The sequence below is a fragment of the Bos mutus genome, chromosome 22 (assembly GCF_027580195.1).
Source record: "Bos mutus isolate GX-2022 chromosome 22, NWIPB_WYAK_1.1, whole genome shotgun sequence".
NCBI classification, from domain to species: Eukaryota; Metazoa; Chordata; class Mammalia; order Artiodactyla; family Bovidae; genus Bos; species Bos mutus.
Window position 1 is genome coordinate 52132789 of NC_091638.1, and position 13532 is coordinate 52146320.

At 37.7% G+C, this 13532-nt stretch overlaps 1 protein-coding gene across 2 annotated transcripts in view; it reads left to right on the plus strand.

The window, feature by feature from the left end:
- SMARCC1 (SWI/SNF related BAF chromatin remodeling complex subunit C1) overlaps window positions 1–13532 on the plus strand; it is a 124927-nt gene that overhangs the window by 53707 nt on the left and 57688 nt on the right. For both annotated transcript variants that reach the window (XM_070360196.1, XM_070360195.1), the window contains exons 14-19: window positions 1113–1234; window positions 4332–4403; window positions 5100–5213; window positions 5770–5923; window positions 6809–6922; window positions 8722–8781. In XM_070360196.1, the coding sequence (XP_070216297.1) occupies window positions 1113–1234; window positions 4332–4403; window positions 5100–5213; window positions 5770–5923; window positions 6809–6922; window positions 8722–8781 (636 nt within the window). The remainder of the gene's footprint in view (window positions 1–1112; window positions 1235–4331; window positions 4404–5099; window positions 5214–5769; window positions 5924–6808; window positions 6923–8721; window positions 8782–13532) is intronic.

Consider the following 13532-nt stretch of genomic DNA (forward strand, 5'->3'; position numbering starts at 1 on the left):
ATCATTATAAAAGAATATGATTCAAAACTTGACTGCTTTCTTAAAAGAGTTTCATAAGGTTAAAACAGTAAAAGCACCACAGATAAAAGGTTAATAGAAATAACCCTATACAGTTTGAAAACACCTCAGTGTCAAAAAATTTATTTCCTATAGTATCTTGATAAAAACATTTAATGTGAAGTTAATTATAAGGAATCATTGAGTTAAATAGAGATTGGAACATACTCTACAAGCCATCGTAAAACTCCTCCTCCTTGCAAAAGGAGGAGGAGGTTAAAGAAGACCAAAGAGATGTATCTGGACTCCATGATCAGGTTCTGGTTTGGGGAGGAAAATCTGTAATAGACATTTCTGGGACACTTGGATCCATTTGAATATAAACTGTATGTTAAATGATATTATTTAAAAGTGATTATTGTAGTATAAAAGTCTTCTTTTGTTTTGACCTAGTGCAGTGGTATTTGCAATTACTATTCGCAAAGCCAGGTTTTTAGGTGAATTCAGTTGTAAAACCTTCATAAATACGATAAAATTCAGCTAATTTCCGGCAGTGAGAATGGTTAACAGTGTAGGCCCTCTAGCTGGATTTTCTGAAATTTTGTCCTGTTGATGTTATTAGCTCTGTACATCATTTTCTCATCCACAGAAGAGATGATAAATAGTACCTGCTGTTACTGTGAGGAGTAAGTGAGGTAATGCACATATAGCTGTTGGTGGATGCTTAATACTCAGTCTTTGAAACTGGAGAAACTTTATCATTAGGTTTCACTAGTGTCATTGAGCTAACCTCCTTATAAATTGAGAACTAGTCATTTAGATTTCTGATCCTAGGATTAGGGAAAACTAGACAAATACGATGCAGGCTACTGTGGAAAAAGTTTCAGGCCGCCTTTGAGTTGATTCCCTGATCTGTTAAAAAGGAGGAATAAAATCTGCTCTCTCATCCAGACATCTTTTGAAGGTACCTTTAAAAACTGTGAAAAGCTATTTTTCCTTGACATTTGTTTTCCTAGTCCTTGAAATTGGATCAGCTAGCTGCATTTTCTGTAAACTGCTGTCAGAAGTTTGAAAGCTATTCCTTATGTCTCTCAACTTTGGCTTATTTTCTGTAGGAAGATGAAGATCCTGGCAAAGGTGATCAGAGTAGATCCGTTGACCCTGGTGAAGATAATGTGACTGAGCAGACCAATCACATTATTATTCCTAGCTATGCATCGTGGTTTGATTATAACTGGTGAGTGTGTGCTTATATCTGTGAACTTGGCACTGAGGAGTGGGGACACTTGCCTTGAAACAGTACTGTGCTCTTCTGCCCAAGTCCTCTCATCGGTAATCCCTGTCACGCTAGATGATGGGGGATGGAAAGTTATTTTAACTCTGGAATGTGTTCTTTTAGTTGTTTTACTTAGGGATAGAAACTAGATTATGTTGTAACTTAGGGTTATCAAATTTTATAAACTTAAGCCTAACTCATTTGGCGTCAGTTTTAGTTCAGACAGGCAAAGGCTTGAGTATTTAATTATTATAAAATACTGATGTTTATTATATGATTTTTTAACAGATTTAAAAAAATAATTTTGTGTATGTAATTTTGGCTGTGCTGCTTCTTCATTGCCATGCAGTCTCTTCTCTAGTTGAAATGAGCAGGGGCCGCTATCCAGTTGTGGGATGCAGGCTTCTTATTTGCAGTGGCTTCTCTTGTGGTGGAGCATGGGCTCTAGGGTGCACGGGCTTCAGTACTTGTGGCACACAGGATCAGTAGTTGTACTTCCTGGACTCTGGATAATAGAGTGGAGGCTCAGTAGTTGTGGCTCATGGGCTTAATTGGTCTTGTGAGATCTTCCTGGACCAGGGATCCAGACCCCATCTTCTGCATTGGCAGGTGGATTCTTTACCACGGAGCCACCAGGGAAGCCCTGTGATTTTTAAATGTTACGGAAATACATAAAGAAAAACTCCTCTGATTACCCAGTCATGGCTTTATGTTAACGGGAAACAGGAGCTCTTTCACATATAAACCCTGGCATGTAAAAGAGTTCAAGAAAACACCCATCTCAGCATCCTCCTTGTCATTTACCACAATCACTGTGGCATCCTTGGAACATGGATGGAAGTAAATGCAGACCTAGATATCCTACTTCTTGATTACTTTTGAAGTGTAACTGTTTCATATCAGGCTGATTTTTGTTTGACAGTTTTTTATTTTAAAATAAATGTACCAGAACTCTAAATAGATTAGTTTCTTTAAGGTCCTTTCATTGGAAGACTGTATACGTAGTCTAGTGATGCCACCTTCACTCTGAATCTCTTGGTCCTGTTTGGATATTTTGCCTGCTTTCAATGGTTTTTGTGTTATTTTTAAGGATATATGTGCCTGTATATCTTTATATACATATATATGTGTGTGTATGTGTATACATATATTTATACACACATACACCTAAATACATATCTATAAAACCACCTTAAAAGAATAGGGTGGATGGTCCACTTGAGTCATACCTTCTTTTTTTCCCCAAACCAGAAGGTATGGTCTCTACTGGTGAGACTTTTCAGCATACTTTTTAAAACTTAACTCTTCATGCCGTTTCTCAATGTTATGAATAAGTGGAAGCTGAAACAGAATAAGTAAATAGCTCTACTTTGAAGGTCAGTCTTCATTACATTCATTATGATGTTAAATGAGTTTTAAATTTGGAAGATTCAGAATGGTTTGAGAAACTAGCATTTGCCTCTCAAAAAAGGAGAAAGTCATAACAGTAAATAACTTTGTATGTTTTTATAGGTTCCAGAAACACTTCATTTGCATGTCACAAAGTGTGCTATTAGAAGGATAGTAGAGGTATTAGTTATATCCCTGTTTATAGATGAGCTAACTGCTGTCTCAGTTGAAGTGTTTCAGTTGCAGGGTTGATCATTGGAAGAACTCAGGCTTTCTAATTCTGGATACCACTCCTTCCACTACTTGACTCATTCACAGAACCTAAGGAATCGACTGCCAGTACTTCAGACATAGATTTTGAAAAAGAAAGTGCTTGTGATTACATACCCTTATGTGTTTTGTTCTTGGTGAAATTGTTTTTTTGGCTTCTTCCTAACCTGTAACTTAAGAGTATATTAGAACCAGTTTGTAATTACTTACAGTTACTCTTTTTATAGTAAAACCTGGAATTTCATTAGATCTATGGAACATATTTGATCTTAGACATTATCTTCCTAGATGTTTCCAGGTGATTGATTTTGTTTATAGTATTTGGTAATATTCATTTCAAATAATTTAAATGTTAGCAAATAAAGAGTGAATGCTTTTATTTGTATTCACAGACTGTTGATTTGCTTTTTCCCATGCAATCTCTGTACATGGAAAGCCACTGAGAAACTAAAATGTATCATCTGGAAAAACGCTGGTGCATGTGTAGTCTTGTCTGGCTCTTTGCAGTCCTGTGAACTGTAACCTGCCAGACTACTCAGTCCATGGAATTTCTCTAGGCAAGAATAATGGAGTGGGTTGCCATTTCCTCCTCCAGGGGCTCTTCCTAACCCAGGGATTGAATCTGTTTTCTGCATTGGCAGGCGGGTTGTTTACCATTGAGCCGCCATTAATGTCTAAACTTCTGTGCTAGATGTACAGTTGGTTCATTTGTAGAATGTTTTGGGCCTGATGGTTTCTACAGTGCTTATCACCTGTAACATTTTATAAAATTATCAACGCTTTTATTTAAATGTTAAAAATTAGTGCTGTGGTCTTTTTAAAAGTAGTAAGTCACTAAACTCTGTTAAAAAATTAAGTTCACTTCAGAGTTTCTGAGGACTGGTCAGAAATGTGCACTAATGTTGAATCTGAGAAACTGATCATTGTCAATTCCACTGTCTTTTGGTTATTCATTTCACCAATTTGTTGCCATACCAGTTACTGTGATTTTTGTCCTACGATTTCCAAAGAACTTCTTGTATCTTCTGGCTCTTCATCTAGTTATGGTATGTTAGGACAATTCCATAAAATCTAAAGCCTTCAGTGTGTTGGTAGAACTTTTTGAGTTTGGTTATGTGAATAGAAAGACTGTAGTTAAAGTATTAGAGGTGAGAAAGGGAAATCTTTTTTTAACTTTATAGTTTATTTAACTTTTTAGTATACATTATATTTTCTTTAGTTTTATTATTACATACTGTTAATACATAGGAACTTGTGCAGGCCAATTAAATTTTGCAAGTAGTGCTCAGTTTTTGGTTTTATCCATTTTTACTTTGAAAATTAAACAAGCTTAACTCAGATTTCAGGATTTTGCTTTTCTAAGAGGACTCTTAATTGTTTCTCTCTCTTTTCTCTTCAGTATTCATGTGATTGAACGGCGTGCTCTTCCTGAGTTTTTCAATGGAAAAAACAAATCCAAGACCCCAGAGATGTGAGTGAAATGTTAAGATGTGATCCGGATACTGATAGTTATTTTAATGGGATCAGTATTTAGAAAACCTGACTATTTGGATGTGTTTGGCAGGGGCTTCTTAAAGCACTCTTCTTAGTTAATCTTTGCTAATGTCAGAGTCACCACACTGCTGAATTCTAGCTCCACTGACTAGCCTTGTGGTCTGGGGACAAATTCTTTAATCCTCATCTATAATTGGAATAATAATAGATCCTACCTTATAGAGAGATTGTGAGGATTATATGTGTTACCACACAAACAGTGCTTAGACCTAAGGCTGGCACACAATAAATTCTAGGTATAGTGTAGTGTAGTTAGGGAGACAGCCTGAGTAACGAAGTGTTACTTGCAAATTTTGCAGGCAGCTAAGGATTTATCGATTCACCTCTGTGACCAAGGCTGTGCTTCTTTTACTTCACATTAACTTCATCACATTACTCTATTGTACTTATTATTGTTACATGTTAGCAGACAGTTGTTTTGTGTTTTAGGGATTCTTACCCTGAGTTGCATGCATGACTGTTAATAGTCAGTACAATATCACTCTGATTTATTGGCCTATTGTCTTAACTTTTTGGTGTATTTGCCAGAAGAATGTGAAACTACTTTGCTCTATGAGTTATTGTTTTTGAAAGGATGTGTGTTCACCTTACGAATTTGGCCATTACTTTTTAGATACTTGGCATATCGAAATTTCATGATTGACACATACCGCCTAAATCCCCAAGAATATTTAACCAGCACTGCTTGTCGGAGGAACTTAACTGGAGATGTGTGTGCTGTGATGAGGTAAAAATGTCTGGACTTTTTCTCAGATATTTCACTGCAGATGGTTAGTGGTACTTCGCTAATGTTAGGCTGATTAAACTGGATGTTTTCTTGGTTAATAAAATACCTAAAGTAGCATCTTTTTTTAAATTCACATTTTACATCTTTTAATCATAAACTGACCACAGAGAGTGGGTTAGGGTGGGGAGTGAATAAGCTCTGTGCCCTAAATCTGTCTAAAGAAAAGAAAAGAAAAGTAGATTTCCATTTGTGTTTGGTTTATGTGTGAGTTCTTTCACCGTGGACCTACACAGGCATGTATTTGTTCTCATTTCTGTGGTTGAAAAGATTAGGCTTTCTACTTGGTTTGGGGGTGCTATATTATTAACATTATTTTGAGTTTGTAGAGACTGTCTCTCAAACCAAAACTGTCGGTTACTTTGTAAAGGTTCATAACCTGCAAAAGAATGTGTTTACTTGTTTTCTTGGTTTGTTTTTTTAATGAAATGTGATGATGGTTATGAAGATGATGAGGTACATTGTCTAGATTTTTAACTTTCAGATGTTTATCCTTCAGGGTTCATGCCTTTTTAGAACAGTGGGGGCTTGTTAATTACCAGGTGGATCCAGAAAGTCGACCCATGGCAATGGGGCCTCCTCCAACTCCTCATTTCAATGTGTTAGCTGATACCCCCTCGGGGCTTGTTCCTCTACATCTTCGATCACCTCAGGTAAATTAATACCACCCATTCTTCAGGTCTGGTGGTTCAGATGGTGAAGAATCTGCCTGCATTTCAGGAGACCAGGGTTTGATCCCTGGGTCCAGAAGATCCCGAGAAGGAAATGGCAACCCACTCTAGTATTCTTGCCTGAAAAATCTCATGGACAGAGAAGCCTAGTGGGCCAAAATCCATGGGGTTGCAAGGAGTTGGACACGACTGAGTGACTAACAGTTTCAGTTTTCATTCTTCAGGTCTGAGTAGTAACAGACAACCATTTCTAGTATTTGTATTCAGGAATTACTGTTACAGTCATATAATTGTGCTGTCTCTTAGCCGGTAGGTTGTGTTTGTTTTTATCTGTTGTAAAAGTTTGAGTCCATAAGAATGTTTTATGTTTTAAGATAATGCTCTCTCCTTAATCCCAAGAGTCTGTGCTTTATCTTATCATGTTACAGATTTACTTTCATAACTCATGACTCCTTTATCACCTCTGCCATCAAAGACAGTAATCAAGAAGCAGACTGTTTAAATTGTTTAGAACTTCTTCCCTTTCCTTAACATTTGGAAAGTGGACATCTGTGCACACGTTCTTGAAAAGATAATTATGTCAATCAGATTATGTGTATCATTTCTATTGGAATAACACAAAGGAAATCTATAAATTGCCCCCACTGTGCAACATTAAATAAAATTTGTTTGTTGTCTCTGTGACTTGAGAGGCAAAAAAAAGTTTCTTATATGTTGAGATTTTATTAGTTTAGCATAAGGTTTTTTTTTTTTGTAGAATCTCCACCAGGAGTCATTTAAGTGCCAGTATTAAACAGCCTTAAAAACTTTTGTCCCCTTGACTTTGTAGAGGTTAGTACAGCCATTTATTGTTTATTTGACTCATAGATTCCTGCTGCTCAGCAGATGTTAAATTTTCCTGAGAAGAACAAGGAAAAACCAATTGATTTGCAGAACTTTGGTCTTCGTACTGACATCTACTCCAAGAAAACCTTAGCAAAGGTAAGGATTTTTTGATAGGGACATATGGACTACAATCTAGCATATCCTAATTTTCCTTTTTACTTCTAAGAAGCAGCATTTTCTGTAAGAAACTTGCTTTACTTTCTGTAGGGTAAAGGTGAGCTTTCTTCATAAATCTGATGGCATTTTATAGAAGTCACTATATGGTATGGTTAGAAGATAGATATATAAAAGTAACTTTGATTAATATGTTAAAGAAAATGAGGGGAAAATGGAGAATTTCAACAGAGAATGTGAATATATAAAAAGAATGAAATACCTATTGAACAGTTAAAACCATACCTGAAATTAACCCATTGGATGGGTTTAACAGAGGACTGGACACAGCCGAAGACAGGATAGATGTATTGAAACACCAAGAGAAAAAATGGTTGAAGTTGAGGGAACAGGACAAAGAGAAAAGAATGCAAGAGACACATGAGATATGGTCAGAAGAATGATTCATTTATCATTAATAGAGACCCATAAGGGGAGAGATAGTGGCACAGAACTGATATTTGAAAGTGTAAGGGTTAAAAATTTTCCATAACTAATGAAAAAATAACAATGCCCAGAATAAGAGAGATTGAATACAGAGAAAAGCATACTTGGACATTTGATGTTTAAACTCTAAAAGTTGATGTGTTATAAAGCAACCAAGGAGAGTGGGAGTGGAAGTGGGCACATTAAAGTCAATGGCACAATGATAAAACTGATGTCTGCCTTTTCAGCAGGAATGATAGGAGCCAGAGGACAACGTAAAAATATTTTTAAATGCTGAAAGGGAAACTGTCACTCTGAAATTCTGTATTCAATAGAAATACCTTTCAAAATTGAAAGTACAGTAAAGACTTTCACAGACATTCGAAAGGTGGAACTAGCTCAAGGTGTAGGAAAGCTGAAGGAAATTCTTTAAGTTGAAGGGTAGTGATTCCAAGTGGAAGCACATGATGGTTAGGAAGGAATAAAGACCATAAGAACAGTTATATTGAATTGCATGTTAATGGTTTTAATGTTTTAATTGAGCAGCAGAGATTGTCAAATTAGATGAAAAATCGAGAACATATATTGTCTGAGACACTCAAAGACACATACTGAATGAAAATGAATGGGAAAGACATACCTTCTAAACAAAGCCAAAATCACTGTATTAATATTTATAAACATAGACATCAAAACAAGTTGTTTTACCAGAATTAAATAGAGGCATCTCATAATGATAAAGGTATTAATCAAGAGGACACAAGCTCACTTGTAAGTTATCAAAGATTCTAATGAAAAAAGTGATTTGGAGCTTAGGGAGTCACTTGGAGATTTTATTAATCAAGAGATGTTAAATATGAGATATATGAACCTGTTGCAATTGGAGTAAACTATCTGCCAGAGTGCCTTATGTGTGGTACAGTTTGTCCTTAAATCTTGGATAAAGTACAGGCTTCAAGGTATACCAAACATTTGTTTTATGTTTTAATATTATAGTGCATCCATAGTATGTGTTAAAATGCTATGCTGTTGTAGATTCAAAAGGTGTTTTTAAATATCAAAGTAGTAGAAATAAGTAGTGTAAGTGATCCATGTCTAAGTAGTCCATGAGTTCTTGGTAGACAGCAAGAAATCTTTGAAATAAAACAGCCTTTTTCTTGGGGGTTTAAGTTCCTTGCATGTTTTATTCCTGTAATTCAGGGACTTATTTTGGTGGTTTGCAGAAAACAGTCCCTGGAACTTAGAAAGGAGCTCTGCTGAGCTCCATATTCAGCCTTTAGGAATGAGTTAAATCGTTTCTGAACTTTCTCCTTTAGAGTAAAGGTGCTAGTGCTGGAAGAGAATGGACCGAACAGGAGACTCTGCTGCTCTTGGAGGTAAGCACAGTAATGCTGGAGTCCCTTTATTCTTACGGGTGCCAAGTTTCTGTGCCTGGCATTTTAAATACACCTTTGAAATTTATCCTAAAAATAGTAAATCCATGCGGTGAGTTTTAATGGAATATTCTTGGGCTGTTACAGTTTGTATATCACACTGGCTGTGATATACATATAGATAACGTGCTGGCTGTCAGTAGGGGAGATCAAGCTTGGATATGTGTTATTTTGGCACGGGTTGAGTTTTTTTATTTTAAATCTGTTACTAACAAATATTGGAACTTTGCCAAGGTAGTCTAGATTTCTAACTCTTCCTCCATAATTAGAAGATCTAGCAACTCTGGACCCTCGTTTTCACACAGCAATAATTATCTCCTTGGCCTTGGGTAGCAGATGTTCCTTTGAATTGGAGCATTTCTTCATATCCAGTTTTTCTTAACTTAGACCATGTCAGTCATTGTAGATTAATTCCCTAGAGTTTCTATGCATTTGAGCATACAACCTCCGTATCTCCCAAAAGGATTTCAGAAAAGGGACTGAAAATATCTGCCATTGAAAACATTACCTTGTGAATGAAAGGTGAAGACTGTGATGAATCTGTGATTATACACAATATCTCTGTCCATCAGCACGCTGCTTTTTTCAGTTTGCTTATGTCTTTGGAGATTCTTGCAGATCTCTTAATTGTACTCTGAAGGGTAGGAAAAAGAGAATCTTTGGTTTCATATTAACCATTTTCAGAGGAGAACTGTTTGTCTTCAGTTCAGTTCAGTTGCTCAGTCATGTCCGACTTTTTGCTATCCCATGAACCGCAGCATGCTAGGCCTCCCTGTCCGTCACCAACTCCCGGAGTTCACCCAAACTCGTGTCCATTGAGTCGGTGATGCCATCCAACCATCTCATTCTCTGTCGTCCCCATCTCCTCCTGCCCTCAATCTTTCCCAGCATCAGGGTCTTTTCCAATGAGTCAGCTCTTTGCATCAGCTGGCCAAAGTATTGGAGTTTCAGCTTCAACATCAGTCCTACCAATGAACCCCCAGGACTGATCTCCTTTAGGATGGACTGGTTAGATCTCCTTGCAGTCCACAGGACTCTGAAGAGTCTTCTCCAACACCACAGTTCAAAAGCATCAATTCTTCGGTGCTCAGCTTTCTTTATGGTCCAGCTCTCACATCCATACATGACTACTGGAAAAACCATAGCTTTGACTAGATGGACCTGGATTTTCATAATTTGCTTGTCCATTAGGTATATTGTTTTAGTTTATTAGGCAAGTCTGTTACTACCTGGATATGTAGTTAGAAGCAGGAGAAATGTTTTAATGGCTTTTTCAGATAATTAGTATTCTTTGATAAAGGCATCTGCCCTGCCACCCCCCCTTTTTTTTAAAAACATACTGAAGGTTTGTGGAAATCTTGCATTAAGCAGGTCTGTTGGTGCCATTTTTCCAACAGTATTTGTTCACCTTGTGTCTGTGTCACATTTTGGTAATTCTCAGAATGTTTTAAACTTTTTATTGTTAATTATATATTTCTTACAGTGATCTGTGGTCTTAGATGTTACTATTTCAAAAAGATCATTCACTGAAGGCTCAGATGATGGTTATGGGCTTCCCTGATAGCTCAGCTGGTGAAGAATCCTCCTCCAATGCAAGAGACCCAGGTTTGATTCCTGGGTTGGGAAGGTGCGCTGGAGAAGGGATAAGGCTACCCACTTCAGTATTCTTGGGCTTCCCTCGTACCTCAGCTGGTAAAGAATCCACCTGCTGGGTTCGATTCCTGGGTTGGAAAGATCCCCTGGAGAAGAGGAAAGCTACCCACGCCAGTATTCTGGCCTGGAGAATTCCATGGACTGTATATAGTTCATGGGGTTGCAAAGAATTGGACATGACTGAGCGACTTTTACTTTCAGGTGATAGCTAGCACTTTTTAGTAGCAAAGTTTTTTTTTTTTTTTTTTAACTGGATCTTGCACTCAGCTTAAATGATTCTTCCAAATTTAGATCTGATAATTCCATATCACTGCCAAGTGCCTTGCCTATTATACATGAACTAGCTCTGTTTGTCAATATCTTTAGGATTTAAAGATCTATTCTCTGCCTCCTTCCTCAGCCTGTTTTCTCACTGATTTCCAGCTTGTACTTCCATCTTCTATGACTCTCCCAAACTGCTTGTGATTTCCCACAACTAGATCTTTCCTGATATGATCCCCTTAGTAGAAATCACCTGATCTCTGGCTGTCTCCTTAAGAACTCATACCTGGGGATATACTTAATTCAGAAGTTATCTTTGCCCAGAATCCATCACTGAGACTGCTCTCTTTTTTGGTGCCTTGTGTATTACACAACACAACTTTTAGTGTTTAATTTTCTCAAGTTGAAAAGACAAACTCTTATCTATCTTTATATTTGTAGTGACAAGCCTTGATAATGTCGCATAAGAATATAACAGATGTTGGTTGTTGTGGATAAAGTTAATAATTGTAACATGAAATTGTATTTTTTTTAATTAATTTATTTTTGTCTGTTCTAGGTCATTATTGCTGTGGGGGCTTTTCTCTAGTTGTGGCAAGTGGGGGCTACTCTTCATCGCGCTGTTTGAGCTTCTCATTCCAGTGGCTTCTCTTGTTGTGGAGCATGGTCTCTGTGTTGCCAGGGCTTCCGTAGTTGCAGCTCCCAGGCTCTAGAGCACAGGCTTAATAGTTGCGGTGCATACGCTCAGTTGCTCCTTGGCATGTGGGACCTTCCCAGACAAGGGGTCGAGTCCATGTCTCCTGCATTGGCAGGCGGGTTCTTTACCACTGAGCTACCAAGGAAGCACTAGCAACAAATTATTTTAAAATGAAAGTAAGTGCATTTTTTTTTAAGACATAAAGCTATTGCATACTTAGTAGACTATAGCACAGTATGAATATAACTTTTATATGCACTGTAAAAGCCAGCGTATCTGTGTGACTCGATTTATTGCAGTCCTCACTTTATCACAGTGGTCCAGAATTGAAACTGCAGCATCTCCAAGGTATGCTTGTACAGTATCACATTAAACCTTGACCACTGGTAGTTTCTTAAAGGTTAGTTGGTGTGAAATCAGTTGGTCTCTCCTGTTGAACTAGTAATGGATCTTATACCCATGTAGGATTACATAGTGTCTTTCGTTGATAAGTTGGAAAATACTGGTTTTCTGATTTATGCAGATCTTCCAAATGTTGATGCAGTTCATTATACAATATCAAAAAATGCAAATTGATAATATTTGGTACCAATCTCGTTAGGAAGTCTTTTAGAGAGTAGAACCAGCTTTCATGGCAGATGCATGATTTTCGGAATTGTAATTTTTCACTTAATTGTTGGCAACAGACAGTATCAGTTGTTTTCCTTGGAGTGATAATTTTGAGAATCATTGTTTATTTTCGAGAAAGTGTCTGCCAAACATCTGTGTCTGTAAAACTGTGGTGTGTTAGCAATTCGTTCTAGTGACAGTGATACTTGGAGAAGAGAGTGGCTACTTGAAACTCAATCACATGAGTGCTTTTCCTTTAGGTAGTTATGATGCTTCGAGAGTTGGTAGTCTTCCTGTTTGCCTGGCATTTCATAACATCAAATATTGAAAACACATGGGCTAAGATAATTAGATTCAATAAAAATCATTTTTACTATTTCATCCAGGAAACGTTTAAGTTGGTTTATGTGGTTTCTCCAAGTATGTGGTGATGAGGAATTAAATGGCCCTTAAGACGTCTGGTGCCACCTCCTTGCTTCATACTAAGGGGCCAGGGGTTTCCCCCGTTGCTTTTGTACCGTTGTGCACATGTCGACATAACAAGTAGGACAGTAATGTCCTAGTGTTGTTATTTTGATCTCTTGGTTTCTGTGAAGGGGTCTGGTGCTCTGTGAGTTTCCAGACCACACTTAGGGATCCTTTGGGCCTTGTGGTGTCTCATGTATCTGTTTTGCTCTAATTTGACTTTATGAATTGTTCAACAGTCATGGTTCATGAAAACTTTTAATGGTGTATTAACTCTTCTGGTTTCATTTTTACCACCCTCTTCTACTTTGCTTATTCTCTCTTCGTGTCTGTCTGTATTCAAAAAGATTGGTTCCTTTTGCATTTTTACCACTATTTTCATTTGTTCTTGTCTGTCCTTTAAGTGTCATTGGTGTGCAGAGAGCTTCTTTCCTGAACTCCTTTTTCTTTAATTCAGGTCTGTCTTGTCTAGTCATATCTGCTTGTGGGTATTGATTTTACTGTTCTCAGCCCTTGTGGGGAAATGTATGGGAAATGCTTTTGTATTGCTCATATAGAATCTGTGGGCTCTGGGGAGAGATGCAGTTGTGCAGTACTGCCTGAAACAGCATTCTCCTGTCAGTTCTTTTCCTTGCTGCACATTTATACTCAGGAGTTTTCTTCTTTGTGTCCAGTTCTTTGCACCCCCATGGGCTGCAGCACACCAGACCTCCCTGTCCCTCACTATCTCCTGGAGTTTGCCCAAGTTCATGTCCATCGCATCGGTAATGCCATCCAGCCATCTGGTCCTCTGGTGCCCTCTTCTCCTTCTGCCCTCAATCATTCCCAGTATCGGGGACTTTTCCATTGAGTCGGCTGTTCGCATCAGATGACCAAAATACTGGAGCTTCAACTTCAGCATCAGTCCTTCCAACGAGTATTCAGGGTTGATTTCTAAGATTGACTGGTTAAGATTAGTGGATAGTAAATAAAGAGTGAGGTCAGAATGGCCGAGCTCCTGTTTACCCTG